At 35.7% G+C, this 20,044-nt stretch overlaps 1 protein-coding gene across 2 annotated transcripts in view; it reads left to right on the forward strand.

Moving 5' to 3' along the window:
- CACHD1 (cache domain containing 1) overlaps window positions 1–20,044 on the forward strand; it is a 210,117-nt gene that overhangs the window by 75,347 nt on the left and 114,726 nt on the right. For both annotated transcript variants that reach the window (XM_019731624.3, XM_088791181.1), the window contains exon 2: window positions 5,268–5,330. In XM_019731624.3, the coding sequence (XP_019587183.1) occupies window positions 5,268–5,330 (63 nt within the window). The remainder of the gene's footprint in view (window positions 1–5,267; window positions 5,331–20,044) is intronic.

A 20,044-nucleotide genomic window follows, 5' to 3' on the forward strand; every position in this document is an offset into this window, starting at 1 on the left:
CAGCAAAGTGGGATTCTCTCGCCATCTGTTAAGCAGGCGCAATTAAATAGAGAGATTTGGGAGGGAAGGAGATGGCGGGTAGGGAGGGTGGGTCAGTGGAGTGGGGACAGGGGATAGGGAAGGACTATGTTGCAGCCCTTAGGAGGTGGGGGAAAGCAGGCTGCACACCACACAGACACATGCGTGCACACACACATACACACAGCAGGATGTCTTTGCTTCTCTTGCAGTAGAGGTGGGGGAACTGTATTTAATTGTGACATGACTCTTCAATTTCCAACTTCATTTGAGTTGAACTTTCCTTTTGGAGGAGGCAGGGAATGGCAATGCTTAGGAAATAAAATAACAGAATATGCAAAAGGGAGGTTTGATTAAATTGTGTCATATAAATTTAGAGTATCCAGGTTGGATGAAACTCAGATAAAGACACCTTTTTTTTCTTGCTGAAAATTCAGGTTAGTACAGTACCATTGCATGGGAAGCTAAAGAACTAAGTAATGTTGTGTACTTAGAATATGAGGGAGCAATTAATATGTAGCCTTAGGGAAGGCTCAGGAGACCTTCTCTGTGAATTCCTATGTGAGTCTCTGACTGGTACAGTCCCAATTTCATCTGGATTACAGATCGGAGTGTCGATTTCTCTTTGAGTATTTATCATAGCCCAGTTAATAGATTCTTGTCTTTTTTTAAAAAATGCATAGATAGTTTTAAAAACATATGAAAACATTTGGCTAGGGTATAAATAGACTGCCTAAAATGTATGTTTAAAGTAAATTTATTGAAGTATGGCATACATACAGAAAAGCGTACAGTCGTAAGTGTATAGCTTGATGAAATCTATACAGCACCCAGATCAAGAAATAGAAGATTTCAGCATCCCAGAAGCAGCCTTCATGTGCTGTTCTGGTCACTCTCCCACAGAGGGTAGCCACTATCCTGACTTCTAACCAGAGAAATTCGTTTTGCCTGGTTTTGAACTTGATGTAAATGGAATCATACATTCTGTGTTCTAGGATCTGGCTTCTTTCAATGTTATGTTTGTAAGAATCATGTTGATGCATGTTGCAATTGTGTGTTCATTCTCATCGCCAAAGATTCCGTTGTGTGAATGTTCCACAAATTAATTGTCTATTCTATTGCAGATAATCATTTGGATGTTTTCCAGGTTGGGGCTATTACGAGTAGTGCTGCTATAACAATCTTATGCTTTTCTTTTGATAAACATGAACACATTTTTGCTCAGTATATAGCAAGGATGGGAACTGCTGGGTCATAGGATTATGCATATAATTAACTGTAGAAAATACTGCCAATTTTCCAAAGTGTGTGTATTAGTGAGAGAAAGGGTCAATTTGTCTTTAGGTCAGAGTACCCAGTTCTCATGAGCATAAGAATAAGGCATCTTATTGTTGTTTTCTTTTGATTGTGGAAATACATTTAGCTAATAAAGAGGGTTCCGTGAAATATTTCTGGTTAAAATAACTTTTAAAACTCCTTACCTATTTTAATGAAGTTTTCACTATGCAATAAAACATATTTTTACTTTTAGTATTTGACAAGCGTGAGAGAGTAGTGGGCAATATCTTTGCCATTACTTCAAGGGATTTGTACACTGAGGAGAGTTCAGACTCCCTCTAGGTTGTGCTCGCATTAAGAGTTCAAATTTCTGGAATTCCTTCGGTCCTCCAGGGAACTGGGATAAGGGAAAGTGACAACTTGGAAATAGAATGCATGATACCCACCCACCCACCCATTCCCTAGCCCTGTTACTGTGAGTAAATCATCCATGAGGACTAAACAATTTGATCTTTTGAGGTTTCTCATCTTCATGTTTCAGGAAAACTTTTCCATTTCCATTTTTCAAGTCCTGTAACAACCTAAAAAACTCTTTACCCTGTGGTCACCAAAACGTCAGGTAGGTATGTCGTTTGGAATTCCTGGCTCAAATTAAAAACAACCCCCGCTCCCCCAACCCTGTATTCTATTCCTTTCACAGTTTCACATCAAAATAGAAAGTAACGAAAAATGAAACCTTTGTCTGGGACTCTTAATTACTCCTGATGTTGGTCATATATATAAGGTTATGCCAGCCCATTATATCTTGCTTAAAATAAAATGGATAGGAAAAACCCAAATTGTCATTTTCTTCTACATGCCCTAGTATTTCTAGAGTATCCTGAACAAGAAGGTGAAGTGAATAAACTTAATGGCTTTGCTAAAAGCAATGCCTCTTTTTAACTCAAGACCTGGGTTCAGATCTTAGCACTTGAATATTTGTTTTACCTGTGATACATTTTCTAACTTTTGAGCCATAGTTCCTAATCTATAAAATTGGTTTCAGATCCTTGCTTTGCCTACCACACAGGGCTGTTGTGGGGATCAAATGTGATCATTTATGTGAATTTGTAAACTATAGAAGTTCTAAATGTAAGCCTTTAAGAGCTGGGCTTTGCAGTCCCCGCGTTTTTAAGAAACACAATTACTGTCCATTGACCTAGAGTATAGTGGAAACTCACTCTGTACCCTGAGATATTCTGCACACACATAAGTCTGAACTTTTAATCTTGCACCAGCCGGGGCTGGCTGACCTATTTAGTCATGAGTTACTTGTCTAGGTGTTACTGGCCTCTCACTAACACCCCTCCCACCAAGGAGAAGGCGAGGGCAAAAAACTTTTTGCTTCCATGATAGCCCCAAACTATTAGCAGGTCATCTTTCACTTCTAGGGGAGGAGTTAGAAGGTTGTATAAAATAGGTAGTCTACAGAATCACTATGCTCGTATCTAAAACTTTTTTCTTGCTCTTTAAATTTTCTTTTACCCACCTGCCTTTATTAGGTATAGAGAATATAGAAATGCTCACAAGCCATAAAAAGATCTACATAAACTATTAGAGCCATCATTATTCATAATCATTAAGATAATAAGTGAGTAAAACAGGAACTGAAACCGCCGCAGGACCACTTGCTTACAACATATGCATTTATTCCTTATGGCTACTGAGGAATCCACCTTTCTTTTAACCCTGGAATATCACTGCCACAAATGAAATAAATTGACCATACTCATCAAGATCTGTCCCATCCAGATCTGGAGACACTACATGAATTATGTTGATTTTTAATAAAAGTGTTTCCTTGGTACTGAGCAGGTTTAGAAAATCAAATTGTATAAAAGTATAGAATATGGTCTGGCAAGGTGGGTGGCAGTGACATTGACCCAGCCTCTAAAAGTGGTATAACCTAGTGATCTAAGTGTTCCCCAGAAAACTGGGAACCTAGAGTTGTAGGAATGGAGGTCTCCAGGTTCATAATCCCTTTCCCAAAATAAGATCTGTTTCAGGATTCAGAATCCTAATGCCCCTTGATGCTAAAACACACCAGTGAGATCTGGAGCAGAATCCTATAATCAGATGTATTAATATACATCTACAACAAAATGAATGAATATTCACATTAAGTAGAAACACCCATCAGTTCAAGTTAGATTTACTGGCATATAAATTCAGGTTATGTCATAGTTTGCTAACAAATGTATTCTATGAAACTTTTGATTTTCAAATCCTTTTGAAATTTGGAATTCCAGATAAGGGATTATTGATCTGCATTATGTTTGGGGAGTGTTCTTTTTTATGTGTCAAGCCACCAGGTAGCAAATTGTCATGAGACGGTAGAGTTAGGAACACTGTATCTGGACTCACACAGCCGGGGTTCAAATTTGAGCCTTGCCAAGTGACTTTGGGAATAGTTATTTTAACTTCCCAGGGTCTTAGTTTTTCATCTTTTAAGCTGCAGTAATGTTCTGATAAAGATGCAATAACATTTGCATGTGAAGCACAATGTGTGCATTGCATTAGGCACTCAAAAAATATGCATCAGTTTCCTTATCTATATAATGGAGATAGTAATTGTGCCTGTCAGAGGTGTTTTGTGAGACTGAAATAAGTAGATAGATGTAATGTGCTTAGAATAGTGTCTGCCCCATAAGTAAGCATTCAATAAATAGTGGCCCGTGTCATTATCATTATCATCATTACTCAAAACCTGTACCTTTCCTATCCGCAGAGTCATTTTTAGCAAAGAAAGAGAAAAATCAACATCTATTGAATGAATAAGTGGCACATTGGAAAGTTATAATAATTAAAATTTTCCAGAATGTATTTCCATCCCATTCCATGTCAAGTCTTCCCAAGTTTGTTTGCTTCATGCCCACCACCTGCCCCAGCACCTTTATCTTTCTTCATTTGCACAACACGTGTCTTCCTCATCACCACCTTGCAGGTGTGTTAGGCTGTCTGGGAAGCTGTCCCAGATGCTGACAAACCCTTGGCAGTAGGATAGAAAGGAAAAAGGAAAGTTTTGGCTGACATCTCCAGGTCTGACTCCTTACTCATCTGGAGAGTTCCAGAGGTATCTTTAAAGTTTTAGGAAAAATGATGAGGCTGCTTTTTTTTTTTTTTTTTTTTTTTTTTTTTTTTTTTTTTTTGCACCTCTAAGAGATACATATCTTGGATTCTCATTTTTTGGTTTGTTATATGTTAATCTCTTGTGATTGCTTAGTAATGCCAGGGTTCGGGAAAGTCCTAAGTCTGCAGAGATGTTTTAAATGCAGGCAATGTATGGAGGAGTGGATACTAGCTAGGCAGAGACCAGTGGAAGAATGTGTGCCTGTGTGTCACAGTGTGGATTAATGTCTTGGCATGGCTGTCATATTTCCTGGCATGTAAGAACTGGATCTCTTCTGAAGGCCACACATACTTGACAAGCCCTGTTATGTTACTCTCTCGAGGGGGTGCTTGGGTAACGAAGGTGATGGATAATATTGGGTAGGTACTGGTTAGACACAGGGACATGAGAGAATATGGAAAGAATCCTTTTTAAAGAGTTTTATTACATTGGATTTTGGTGTCTGTAAACAATTACAGCATTCAGGGAGTTCAGGATTTAAATGAGAAACACAACTTTGTCAGATTATACCAGTCGGATAAAATGGCATGGGCTCCGGAAATCTATAATTAAATGTATTTTTGAAAATGAAAAATATAGTGTAACATCTGGTTTATTTCACTACGGAAGTGCTGGGTATTGCTTATGTAAGTGTGATTGACTTTGGCTGATGTTTGGATTTCTCTGTGTAAAATAACTGTATTTTAATTAATTTCTTTTTCTGCTTGATTCTGTGTTGTAAACAAATTATTCACACACACTCATAGAAAATGGCTGTCTTATTTAGAAAACCTAATGTGTGTTCATTTTCTTTTTGTTGCAGCGGATATTCAATTCCTTTGTTTACACTGAGAAGATCTCAAATGGAGAAAGTGAAGTACAGCAGGTAAGAGGTTATTTAGTACTGGACATTTTCTGTCTTTGTCTTGCTTTTGGAGGTGGCTTCATTACTCTTTCCCAGCAATCTCTGTGAGGTTTCCTGTTCTCTGTATATGATTTCATATACATCTTAAACATAATAGTGACAACTTCACACTTCAAGTTCTTACAGGCAGTTGAAATAATAGCTATATGTGGATGATTTTCTGTTATACATATTATACTTTGGAAATAGTATTTAATTGCTTTTTGTTATTCTGGAAATTCCCAAACCACTCAAATTTAAAAATATTAGAGATTATTTCATCTGATATAGGAAAAAGTGCCCAGGTTTTGGAATCAGACAAACCACAGGTCAAATTCTGGTTTTCCTATTTCCTCTGTGACTCCCAGGAAGTAATTTAACCGTTTTGAGCTACAGGTTCCCAGTCTTAAATAAAGGGAATATAATATCTGCCTTAAAAGATTGTGAGAATTAAATGAAATAAAGTCAAATTAACTGAGTGTAAGTGAAATCCTTATGTGGAGGGTTCTGGTATAGAAACAGTTCAGTGAATACTGGTTTCATTTGTCCTTTTAAATTTTTTTCTTCCTCTTGTGTTCTTCCTTTGCCTTTTTCCTCCCATCTTCTTTCCATGCTCTGTGGGGTCAAAAAGTTCTGAGGCCAGATTCTATTCACTTTATTTATAGCTGGCTTCAAATGGACTGCTTCCTAAAGTGAAATAGTGTTGGTGAACTTGGACATAAATAATTGATCTGCACTTGAAAAGAAGGGTGGTAAAGAGGATTCTGGGTTTTAATTTCAGCTAATCCACCAACTTCATTACACTTTGTGACCATCAACTGGTAATTTGAAGCTAGATTGGAAACTTAAGTAATAGACAGGACCAAGCTAAAAACCAGAGTGTAGCAGAGTACTTCCACAGAATAAAAAGTAACTACAGTAAAACTCATAATAATTTAACGTCTCTGGGATGCTGCTTTTATTTAATTCATAGAAAACAGCTTGACTTGATCGGAACTTCAGATGTGCCATACAAGAGGAAAAAGCTGTGCTAGTGTCACTGGAGTGAAGTTATATATAGGAAAGTTAGTTATTTATAATAAATGACTGAGGTTTACTCTTGAAGTTCAGCATTTCCTGTTTATAGACATTAAATTTTTTTATTGGTTTCTGCACATGAAATTTAAAGGGTGTAAGCAGCTATGCCTGTACTCTTTTTTTCTTAGCTTTTATTTTTTAAAAACTAATGACCTGAAATTCTAATGAATAGGAAGTGATTTGCTATGTCAAGTCTTATCTTCATAATTCCTGTCTTATTTTTATTACAGCAAACTGGAAAGTACTTTAGGATCATGAAATTTAAAAGGGTTTTCCGGGGATGGGGGGAGGCGGGGGAAGATTTCTACACAAAGCATGTTCGAGGAAACTTTTGGGGAGGCCCACGGCCACTTGATAACATTTTAAAGAAACTGATCCAGGGATATCAGTTTTGCTGCTTTCCTTTAAGTAACAGATACACATTCTTCCTTCAGCTGTTTTCAAACATGCAAGCTGTTTTGTGTTCTTGGACTGATATCATTGCTTTATTTATCTAGCTGTGAATACGTTTGGAAGCGTTCAATAGTAATTTTTTAAAATTATAGCCGCTGCTTGAGTACTTAGGGAAAACTGGTGCTAGGCAATTTCAATATGTCATCACATTGATTTTTCTAAATAACCTTGAAGGGAAGATATTATCTTTATTATAAATAAGGAAAGTGAAGCTCCAAACGATTAAGTAACCTGTAGACTCATGACTATTAAGTGAGCTAATTTTCAAAATCAATTTGACACAAAGTTATATTACATGTACTTTTATTTTAACAGTTTACTTTAAAATTTTGTGGTTTCATCCAAAATAGAAGTCTCTGCTAAACTCTGTCTTTATCTGAATAATTCAAATGAAGGAGAATTACCACATAGTCTGTTCTGCGTTTCCTCTCTCTGATGGTCAAGTTCTCTCTTATATTGAACCAGAATGTACTTTTAATTTTTAACTTTTCTCCAGTCTACCCTCTGGAAAGAACCCTAAACAAATAGATTTTAGGCCTCTTTTGCATCCAGTATTTGGAGATAGTTATCATGTCATTATCATTTAGCCTAAATTTCAAAATACACAGGCCCTAAATAATTTTGTCATCTTTTTTTTAAAAAAACTTTTGTTTATTTTAAGTGTGTTTTTCCAGGACCCATCAGCTCCAAGTCAAGTAATTGTTTCAAGCTAGTTGTGGAGGGCACAGCTTACAGTGGCCTATGTGGGGATCAAACCAGCAATCTTGGTAAGAGCACCGCGCTCTAACCAACTGAGTTAACCGGCCGCTCCAATTTACTCTTTTTTTTTGACATGATTTCCATTCCCTTTCAGTCCTCTGGTCACTCTAAGAACAACAGCAACACTAAAAGCTTATATTTGCATATGCACTGAATACTTTGCTGTCACTTCACTATGATGATACTCCTATGAGTTGAATTGGACAGAATTTATCCCCATTTGATAGCGAGGAAACAGAGACTTCTAATACCTTCTTGACTTGACTAATAACTAACTGCCCAGGAACTCTGGACCCTGAGATCCTGGGTAGTATCCAGGATGAAATCTTTAGCAAGTGCTCACCTCCTAACGTTTCCTATTATATAAAACCTCCCCATCATAGTTCCTCACACTTTCACACTTAATATTTCCTTTGAACTTCAGAGAACCACTCTGTAAGATAGATGGAGTTACTGTTTTTAACCAACTTCAGAAAGGTCAAGGGTTCTAGCTAATATGTAATTAAGCTGGATTTTTTAAAATTGTGAACTTTTTTTCAAACGTGAAGAATATATGAACCATATACATAGATAGTAAAAAATTAAATTAATATCTCAACCTACTACTACCCATCTAAAGAAATAAAGCATTACTAGTACGTAGAAAGCCCTGTGTGAGCTTCCCAGAATATGTCTCCCTCCTTCTCCCAGAGATAACCCTAACCTGATTTTTTTACCTTTTGTGTATGTATGTGTGGTTGATTTGTTTTATATATATATTTATCCCCAAATTAGTTTGATTTTTTCTTTATATAAATTATAAGTATATTGTTTGTATTCATGTATCTTCCCACTTTCATTCAGCGTTACGTTCCTTAGAATCACCTATGTTGAGATCTATAGCTGAAGTGTGTTTATTTTCAATTCTGTGGTATTCCATTAAATGCAGTTTATCTATTTTTTTGCTTGTGATGTTTAGGTTGTTTCTAGTGTTTAGCTTTTTTATTTTTGTTTATATCTCCTGGTACACAGTTTAAATGAAGTAATTCTTTTCATCAAAGGAACATTGATATCCTTGGTCTCTGCCAGTTAAATGGTGGTGGGGGGTGTGTGTGTGTGTGTGTGTGTGTGTGTGTGTGTGTGTGTATACAATTTCCAAATGCCCTAGGGTGGGAGGGTGGGGAGAAGGGATTCAGATGGAGAATCCCTTCTTGAGAGTATTATTGCTGAGTGCCAGAGTGTTCAGCCCCACCTTATAGTGCCAAACTGCTTCCATGGTGGTTGTCATGGGTTACCTTCCTGCAGACAGTATATTAGAAATTTGCTGGTCTGTATCCTCTTCCATACGTGGTATTACTGATTTTTGATCTTTTGTCAATTAGGGGTATCCGAAATGGTATCTAATGAGTTTAATCTGTTTTACTCTGATTACTAATGAGGTTGAAATAACTTTTTTACATGTTTATGATACATTTCTGTGGGGTTTTTTTGTTGTTCTCTCAAATGTCTACTAATGTCCTTTGTCCATTTTTAGAAACTGGGTTGCCTGTGTATTTTCGAAGTTTAAAGGTTCTATCCATGTTCTAGATCAGTGATGTCCAAACGAACGTTCTATGATGATGGAGATATTCTGTATCGGGGCTAACTGAGCAGCCACCTGCCACATGTGGCTACTGAGCACCTGAAACGTGGCTAGAGCCCTGAGTAATTAAATTTTACATTTTATTTCAGTTTTAATTAAAATAGCCACGTGTGGCCAGCGGTACCCACATTAGATTCCCTTGCAGATTTATATTTCATAAATATATTCTCCCAATTTGTGGCTTTTCTTTTTATTTTCTTCCTGATACCTTTTAAAAGATTGAAGTTTTTATTTTAATTGTCAGTTTTTTATAAGTCAATATTTTCCTTTTTGTTTTCTGCTTTTTATGTTCTATTAAAGAAATTCTTTTCTACCCCAATGATAAAAGGTGTTCTCCTATACTGTCTTCTAAAACTTTTGCCTTTTTTATTTAAGACTTTTATCCACCTGAAATTGATGTTAGTGTTGGATGTGAAGTAGGTACCTAATTTCTTTTTTTCTCCCCATATGGATTTCCAAATATTCTAGCACTATCTATTGAACAATTTGTCTTTTTTCCCCATCTGTTTTCAGTGTGTTTTCTGTCATTAGTCAAGTTTCCATGTATGTGCGAGTTTGATTTGGTTCTGTTGGTGAATTTATCATTGTGTCAGTATCGTATCTGGTAGGGTAACAACATCCCTTCATTTATTTTTCTTGAGAGCATCCGTAGCTCTTTGAACTTTTGACCAGTTGCTCTTACATAGGAATTTTAGAATCAGCTTGTACAATTTTGAAAGAAAATCCTATTGGGATTTTATTTGGCATCTCAATGAATTTACAGATCAATCTGTCTAGAATAGCTTTGCTAACATCGTATATCTCTTAGTAATAAATTCTACAATGTTTTTTTAGCATAGTTTTGTAATTTGTGAACATATCGAATATCCATACATGTGGGATTTATTTCTAGATATTTTTATATTATAATATCTTCAAAAATTATACTTTTCTAACTGTTGCAATTTGAGTTTTATATATTTTATATCTAGTTTACCTTCTTACACTATCATATTAGTTCTAATAATCCACCTGTAGATTCCTTTGGCTTTTCTGTATACATAACCATATATGTAAGGAAAACAGTTTTGAGTCTCTTTCTAATTCTTATACCTTTTCTTTCTTTTCTGTGTCTTGCTACACTGGCCTCCAGAAAGGTATGGGAATAGTGGCCAGTCATGATATGTATGTATTATGTTTATTGTTTAGGTTTAGGTATATTCTAATTTTGATTAATTTCTCCTTTGATCTGTTAGTTACTTAGAATCACGTTTTAAAATTTCCAAATATCTTTAGAGTATTTCTAGTTACCTAGCTGTCCGCTCTGCCTTTCCCCATTACACTGAGCTCTTTGGGTTACAGTTTTATAGTGTTTCCTGCCAGATTTCCCATCTTGGTCAAGCCCTGAGGTTTCTCTTCTATGCCCAGTGTCCTGTGTTACCATCAAAGGGGAAGCTCAAGGGCTCCAGAGTATGCCCACATTCTCAGAGTGAAAGCAGGCACTTTCCCCCCGGGTTTCTGGCTCTCCTCTTGCTTAGGGACTCAGTCCCTTAACAATAGTTTCTGATTTTCATTCTGAACACTAGCCTCTTAACAATGTAACAATCACACCGGCTTATAAGATTTGTTTGATAAGCCAAAAACCAGACTAGTTATTCAAAGTAGATTTATTGACCTATGTGCTCTTAATTTGAGCTCATAATCTTTAGTTGAAAAGGAACTACTTCTTTATGCATGTGTTTGTGTATTTTGTAATATCTGGGATCCTGACTTGAGTTTTCTCTCTGTCATTTCTCCTTTGGGGTAATGAAAATGAGAGTCCCCTGGGTTCCTGCCCTCCTCCTTACTAATCAAATCTTATTGAGAGTTGGATCTGACTTGTGCACACTATACAACTTGACATTAAATCTAACGTGTTGTTAATATCTTCTGGTTAGCAGAGCAAAGTAATTAAAACTAATAAAAAACATTTTGTGATTCTTGACTCTCACCACAAAACTCTCTATGGTATAGACTTTGCCTTTTCTCATTATTTCTTTTAAATTAACCTTCAGAGTGTGGTTCTAAATTGCCTAACAATGTGTTTTTCAAATCTTTAATTAGTTCTGTATATGTAGTTTCACTGCCAAAAAAACTATGGCAACAGCCTCAGGAAAATAAAAATCCCACGCACACATTCTTGTGTGGAACACCTCCTATAGACTCCATTTTTTAATACTTTACGAATTAAGTTGTGTGAGTATATAAGAGCATTACATAAAATTGAACCTGAATCAAGAAAAATAAATTTTTGATCAAGAGCCCCAAAAGATAGCAAAACACAGTCCATAAAACACAAAGCAGTGGAGAAAAAAACAAAAGGAGAAAGAGCCTCTTGGGGCACTTGGTTGGATCCCTAAAGGAATCCATCACCCGGGACATATTCTTTTAAGAGTTTGCTGTAACTTTTTCTCAAATGCTCTAGTAATTGCTCTAGTAATTTTTATTCAAAGAAATAGCAAGCATATTTTCATAATTAATGCAGTATTTCATAAACTATTGATTGTAGGCAGCAGCTAATTTTAGAAGACATCAGAATTCTTTTGAAATGGGAGAATTGGTAAGAGAATTACTTATATATGAGATGTACCTGACATTGGGCCAAGGGCATTCCTTTCTTCTATGGTCTCCATTTGTATCTCTTCAGGATCATATCCATCAGTTCTCCCATTCTCTCTAAAACCTTCTCCAGCCCTACCAATCCCACACAACTGCTCTCTTCAAGGTCAACAGTGACCTCCACTTTGGTACATCCAGGGGTCCATATTGTATTTGGTTAACATTAGTAACGAATAGTTGATCACTTCTATCTTCTTTGATGAACTTTCCTGACTTGGGTCTGAAGGTTCCCACACTTGCCTCCTTGCTGTTTCTTGGCACACTCCTGCTGTAGGGCTTTTGCATTGGCACTAGTCTGACATAAACCCCCATGGGCCCTCACTTCCTTCAAGGCTTTCCTCAAATATTACCTTCTGAAAGCAGTGACCACCATGTTTAAAACTGCAGCCCTCCTTGAGATCTAAACTCTTGATTTTCCTTTACCTTCTTCTACTTTTCTTCTTATCCCTTATCACCTTTTGGTTTTAGTATTGGCTTTATAAAACTAGTTTGGAAATATTCCCCACTCTTTCACTTTCTGAAGGAGTATAAAGTTGGTGTTATTCCTTCTTTAGATGTTTGTAGAATTCAGTAGAGCCCCATCTGGACCTTGAGTTTTCCTTGTTGGCAGGTTTTTGATCATCTAATGTCTTGAATAGTCATAGGTTTGGGGATTTCATGTGTGTGTGTGGACGGGAGAGTGTTTGGTTTCCTTTTTAAAAATTATTTTTTTCAGATTTTCTGTTTCATCATGTGTTAATTTTGGTAAGTTGATCTTATTCAAGAAATTTGTTCTTTTCATCTAAGTTGTCAAATTTGTTGGCAAAAAAGTGCTGATAATATTTTATTATCCTTTTAATATCTCTCAGCCAGAAGAACAATAGAGAAAAATCAATGAAACGAAATGCTGGTTCTTTGAGGAAAAAAAGTCAATAAAATGGATAAACTAGACTGACAGAGAATAACAGAGAGAATGAATGGGAAAACAAATCGGTGATAACACATTTTTTTTTATTTTTTTAAAGATTTTTATTAAAATATAGCTAACATACAATATTAGTTTCAGGTGTACATCATAGTTATTCAACAGTACCCACCTGGCACTAAAGTGATAACACATTTTTTAAACTTGAACTTGACTTCATCAATGTTCTCATTTTTTTTTTATTTCACTGATTTATGTTCTTTATTATTTTCTTGCATTTTAGGTTAATTTTGCACTGTTTTCTTCTTAAATTGGAATTTTAGATCATTGAGTTTTATACTTTTCCCCCCAAAATACAAGTATTTAAAGCTATAAACTTTCTTCTAAGCACTACTTTAGTTACATCCCACAGAATTTGATATCATATATTTTCATTACCATTTAGTTTTTAAATGTTTTCTAATTTCTTTTGTGATTTCTTCTTTGACCTGTGGATTACTTTGAAGTATGTTGTCCAATCTCCAAAACGTGAGGTTTTCTTAAATATCTTATTGCTACTGATTTCTAATTTAATTCCATTGTAGTCAGAAAATATACTCTATATGATTTAAATCCTTCTTAATTTATGAATACGTGGGTTTTATGACCCACAATATGATCCTTCTTGGTGACTATACCCTGAGAACCTTGAAAAGAATGTATATTATGTAGTTATCAGTTGTCGTGTTCTTTATATATCTATTAGATTAAGCTGGTAGATAGTTCAGATCATTTATTTTGGGTCTGATTTTTATCTTGTCGTCTAATTCCATTTTCCCTTTAGTTCTATCCAGTTTTATCTTGTGTATTTTGAGGCTTAATTGTTGGGCAGGTACACATTTAAAATTGTTAGGGCTTCCTGATGAGTTTACTTGTGAAATTATGAAACATAATTTTTTAAAATCTCTGATGATAATGCTTTCTTTGAAATCTATTTTACTTGATATTAATATAGTCACTCCAGCCTTTGTGCCTACTATTTGCATGGTGTATCTTTTATAAGCATTTATGTTCAATGTCTCTATTGCTAAAAAAAAAAAAAAGAAAAAGAAAAAGAAAAAGGTGTCTCTTGTAGCTAGAATGTAGTTGAGACTTTTCTTTAGTTATTCTGACAATTTCTATCTTTTAACTAGGATTATTTAGTCAATTAATATTGAGTTTGATTGTTAGATTTGGGTCAACCATTTTATTGTTTTCCACGTTCTCTTCCGTTTTCAGTTTTTTAGTTCCTTCTTCCCTACCCTCTTTTGGGTTTTTTAATTTTTTTTTAATTTTATTTCAATATATTTTATTTTTAGCTGTATTTATTTACATATTTTAACTGTATTCTGTAGAAATTACAGTATGCACCCTTAACTTATTCCAGTCTATTTAGAGTTAATATTTTATTACTTTGTGGAAAATAGAGAACCTGCACAACCTTATAGGTCCATTTTCCCATGACTATTCTTTTTGCTAGAGTTATTATATTTATTATATCTATAAATATTACAAACTGCTCAAGAGTGCTATTGCTTTTGCTTTAAATTGTCATGAATTTAATAAATTAAAAGAAAAATGAATCCTGTGTATTTACCATTTCCAGTGTTCATTTCTTTCTAAAGCTATCAACTGATATTGAGTCTGAAGACTCCCTTTAATGTTTACTAGCAATGCAGATTTCTTGGTGACAAATTCTATTTGCTTTTCATGATATGTTACTCAGAAAATGTCTCTATTTTGTATTTTCTCTTTAAAAAACAACTTTTTAATCCCTTCACTTTTTCACCCTAGCCTCCCAAATCTCCTCCCAGCTGGCAACCATCAATTTGTTCTCTATATCTGTGAATTTGTTTCTGATTTGTTTGTTCAATTATTTTGCTATTTAGGTTCCCCATATAAGTGAGATCACACGATATTTGTCTTTCTCTGTCTGACTTATTTCACTTTTCTCTTAAAACATGTTTTTGCTTGATAGTGAATTCTGAATTGACATGTTTTGTTTTTGTTTTTGTTTTTTAACACTTTAATGATGTTTCACTGTGTACTGGACTTTATAGTTTTTGATGAGGGGTTAAGTTGTTGTTACTTTGTATGCCATCTCATCACCTCATCACCGCTCCCTGGCAGCTTTCAAGATTTTTCTCCTTATCTTTGGTTGTCGGCAATTTGATTATGACTGCCTAGACATAGGAGTCTTCATATGATCCTGGTTGGTGTTTGTTGAGTCTTCTGAATCTGTAAATTATGTCTTTCATCAAACTTGGGAACTTTCATGACCATTATTTCTTCAAATATTTTTTCTACCTCATTCTCTGCTCGCCTTCTGGGACTCAAATTATAAATATGCTAGATATTTTTATTTTTTCCTACAAGTTGCTGAGATGACTTTTCCTCTCATTCTTTTAATTTTTCCCCACTCTAATCTTCAGGTTAGATCATTTTTATTGATATATATTTAATTTCACTCTTATTATCTCCATTCTGCTGTTGACCTTTCTCAATGTATTTTTAAATTTTCTGATATTGTATTTTTAAGCTCTAGGATTTCCATTTGTTTCTTTTTAAGAGATTCTGTTTTTCTCTACTGAGATTTTTTCTCTTTCATTCATTGCAACCATATTTTCCGTTGTATCCTTGAGCATAGTTATAATAGCTGTCTGCTAATTCCAACATCTGCAAATGTTTGAAGTTGATTATCTTTTCTCTTGAGAATTGGTCACTCTTTACTTTTTCTTTAATGTGAAAAAATTCGGAGATTCTGAAAATCTCTGGATTCCATTATATCCCTGTGAGGAGTGTTGATCATTTTGTTTGTTTTACTAGGCAGTTAAGTTGATTGGACACAAACTGCTAATCTGTATCTGCACCAGTAGGTCAAACCTCAGCTCAGTTGTTTATTTAGATGTAGTTTACCCCACACATGTATAATTTAGGGATGTAAGAATTCTTATGCACCCAAAGGTGTTTCAAAACACTCTGGCATTTAAAATACATTCTGGAAGAAGTCTAGTTTTTCTTAATTATTTTAATAAATTGTTGATACTGACAATTCTACTTGAAAGAGTTAAAGTTTAATGTTTCATCTCACCAAATACCACTTAACTAGAACATAGTCAAGGAGAAGCATATTGGTTTTATAAGAAATTGATGCTTATTAGTTGTTAATACTCCAAATTATTCTTTTATCTGAGTATGAATGTGATGCCCTGGTCATGAGGAATTTGGACCAGTTCTAAGCAATGGATTAGGACCCATCTGAAAAACAAGCTATAGATCTTGTACAATATCATATCCCCTTTATTCATAGGAGAAGAAAAATACTCTGTAGCAGAACAATTTCCTGTGGCCTCCAAACATCAAATAGCTCTTTCTTCAAAGAGGTTATGAATAGAGAATCAGTCTTAGAGAGATGGCACTTTACGTGCTAAAATGTAAAGACTCAGTCCTAACTATCATGATCTTTTAGAATTGTAACGCTGAAAGGAAACTCAGGGGCCATGGGTACAAGGCCAGAAAGGTTAGGAAACTTTCCTCCATTCTTCTTTGGACAGTCAGTCCCCTGTCGCTTGGGATCGAGAATGAAAGAGCTTCATCTTTGATTTGAAAAACTGTTTGATTGACTCTTGTCATGATCTTTAACTCAGTAGCTACATCAATTTTTATCTATAAAATGTAAATATAGTCCATTTTGCAAGATTGGTTAAAAGATTTTGTGGTTGGCTCAGAACAGACTTTTACTATTTTGTGTATAACTTTCAGAACACAAAAGGGTGGTAGAGTATAACCATAAGGGTACACTAGTTAGAGGAGTGCTATTGTTAGTCTGCTATTTAATCCTCTCAGGTAAGTAACACCTAGAAGGAAAGATCTGTAAACTTTTTAGAAGGAGAATTTCCAAGAGAATGATCATAGAAAGACCCTGGAAGGGACTAGTGAGATCTTTAAATAGAAGCCATGCTAATTGAGAACTGTGAGACTTGACATGGGATTTATATTGACTTTGCATCTGCATTACTTCTGTATTTCTACTCCTAGAAACTTTCTTCTGTAGGAAAGTTTAGTTAATGTTGTTGAATTGTGCAGTGGGCCACAGGCAGAAAAGGGACAATGGTTAGACAAGAAGAGGAGGTGTGGAATGGCTGAGCACTTAGAATTTTGTTTTTGAATTCTGCCTTCTGTGCCTGGTACTAGGTAGGCATTTAGTAAATATTTGTTGAAAAAAATGACAGCAGATAACTCTTGCCTCTCAGTATTCATAGTTTCAGTATCTGGATTTGTTTTGGGGTTACCTTGCCAAGTATAATCTAGTGTGGTGGTAGCCTGAAGGCTCTCATTTTGTTTACAATTACCTAGTGAATATGTTTAAGACTCAGACTTGTCCAGACTAGAGGAATCCCGGAGGTGGTGTGGAAGGATTCCATTCTTCCTTTGCCCCCAACCTTTCCCCCATCTGTCCCCCAGGGGATTTCTTTAGGTTGAGCCCTGGTTTAGTTTACCCCCTTACCCAAATCTGCACTTGGTTCTATGTTTATTGTAAGTGTTCATTAAATGTTTGTTGAATGGGTAAATAAAAGACACTAAATCTGTAGGCAGGCAAAAGAAAGGTTGAGAAGTATTGAAGCTGCCCAGATGGGGAATTTGTAATGAATCAACCAAGGATCAGAGCAAACAGATGACTGTTCTCTCACACCAGAGCCCCAGCAAGTTTGGCTGGTTTGTGTTTAGGTTTCCTTGATTGGAAATCTATCTAGGTCTGTTTCATCTCTTATTGTTCTTAGTCTGCCTCCCCAGAGGAGAAGTTGCTTTTTATCTTAGAAAACCCTCTTCCTGCAACATCTATCAAATCTTAGAATGCCTTGTTAATATGATGGGATGGTGATCTGTCATTTTGGAAAGATAGCATAAGAGGGGATGTGACATTTGTCATATTTATGTGATTCTTTATCGATTTTCTTAGTGTTTCCCTGTATATTTTCTCATTTTATCCTCTTCATGACATTGTAAAAAGTACAGGTATTATTAATCCATTTTCCATATGAGACAACTGTATCCCAGAGAGATCATTATAAGTGGATAAGACCTTACGGGAGTGCTAAAGTGGCCAAGACAAAATTTTTAATCCTACTTTTGTGCCTTTTTTTTTCCTTTATATTGTATTGGCTACAATCATAATCAGCATCATTTATTGAATATATATTAATTAAGAACGGTCCCTAAATCTTTTCTCTTTTGGCCACATGCTTGTTCCCTTCTTATATCCTTTCAGTCTTGGCTCAGCGTTACTTCTCAGTGAAGCCCTCTTGGAACACCCATTTATTAATTTTATTAATTTTACTTCTCTTTACTTCTTACCTCCTTCTCTGCTTTTAAAAATCTCCTTATAATTGATCAGCTAGGACTTATGTATCTATTTTTTCATTGTATATCTTTTCTAACAGAGTATAGGCTCTACGTGAATAGAGATTTTTGTCTGTTTCATTGCTTGACATGCTCCCAGTAACATGAAAAAGTATCTTAAAGTAGTGTATGGTAGGTACTCAGTACTTATTTGCTGCATGAATAATTAATTCTGGAAAACAGCTCTACAAGGTTTACTGACAAGGAAAACTATGCACAAAGAGATATTTTGTCCAAAGTCAAAGAGGTTAGAGAATCTGATTTTGAATTCAGGTGTATTTATTTATTTATTTTGTTTTTAAAAGATTTTATTGGGGCAGGGGAACAGGACTTTATTGGGGAACAGTGTGTACTTCCAGGCCTTTTTTTCCAAGTCAAATTGTTGTCCTTTCAATCTTAGTTGTGGAGGGCGCAGCTCAGCTCCAGGTCCAGTTGCCGTTGCTAGTTGCAGTGGTCACAGCCCGAGTCAAACCGGCAACCTTATGGTTGAGAGGACGTACTCCAACCAACTGAACCATCTGGGAGCTCAATGGCAGTTCAGTTCAAGGTGCCATATTCAATCTTTAGTTGCAGGGGCGCTGCCCACCATCACTTGCAGGATGAGGAATCAAACTGGCAACCTTGTGGTTGAGAGCCCACTGGCCCATGTGGTAGTCAAACTGGCAGCCTTCGGAGTTAGGAGCACAGAGCTCCAACCACCTGAGCCACCGGGCCGGCCCGAATTCAGGTGTATTTAGATTCAGTGCTCTTCTATATATTTTCAGACTTTTGTTTCCTAAGGTATTGGATGGGCAGGTGGAGGGAGTATTACGGAGTCTGGTGCATAACATAAGGGAGGGACCAGGTTCTGTTCTTTTTCTCCTTATTCTCTTCTCCAGCAATTCACCTTACTTGATTAATATATCAGAGTTTAGTATGAGATATCTTTTTTAAAAATTGTGTATCACTTTAAAAAAGGAAAGATTTATAAACCATTACACTACATAAGGATGCTTTCCAAAAAAAATCATGCAACGTTGACTTTGAATTTGTCTTAAAAGAAATGCAAAAATATTGTGTTTAGAGGATACTCCTTAAACTTTGGAAGGCATAAGAAAATATTAAATCAATATTTTTATAGCAGAGAAAAAATTTTTGGCATTTGTCACTTATTCCAAAAATAAAAATTAGGTTCCCTGATACCTCTGGTAAGTGATCGGCAGTTGACAAAGTCAGCAAACGTTACTTGAGGAATTACTATGGACTTGGCATTGTAAGAAGAGAAACAAAGAGCTTCTCCCAAAGCCACAGTTAAATCACAGATGACATATGTTCATATACCGGGGTTGCCAAAAAAATGTATACACTTTTTAAGAGATGTTATTTAACACGTTGCGTGTGGATCACGAGAATCTTCACGAGGGATTTAAACCCCACCGTATGCAACGTGTTGAGCTCAAGCAATAGTTCCCCGAGATCGCCATAATCAGAAGTGTCTGGACGCTGATGGTAACCATTTGAGCACCTTTTATAACTGCAGAAGTCAAACGTGACTTGTATTCATCTTTTGTTATTGGTATATATTGAGTATTACAGTCTTAATGGTTTTTCACATTTCTTAAAATGTGCGTACATGTTTTTGGCACCTGGTATATCTTGGTAATCTCTTGCAGGTAATGCCCTGAAGCACAGAAATGCCCTCCTTGGGCATTTAGGAGCAGCAGAATGGTGGTCTAAATAGGCAGTGGATCCCACTTAGTGTGGTGATGCTTTTGTTACGTTCAAATTATGTGTGTTTTTCTAAAATTTTAGAAATGGAGGGTGGGTACAAGAACTAGTATGTACCTA

The sequence above is a fragment of the Rhinolophus sinicus genome, chromosome 14, assembly GCF_057876585.1.
Source record: "Rhinolophus sinicus isolate RSI-liver-muscle chromosome 14, RSI-T2T, whole genome shotgun sequence".
Classification (NCBI taxonomy): Eukaryota; Metazoa; Chordata; class Mammalia; order Chiroptera; family Rhinolophidae; genus Rhinolophus; species Rhinolophus sinicus.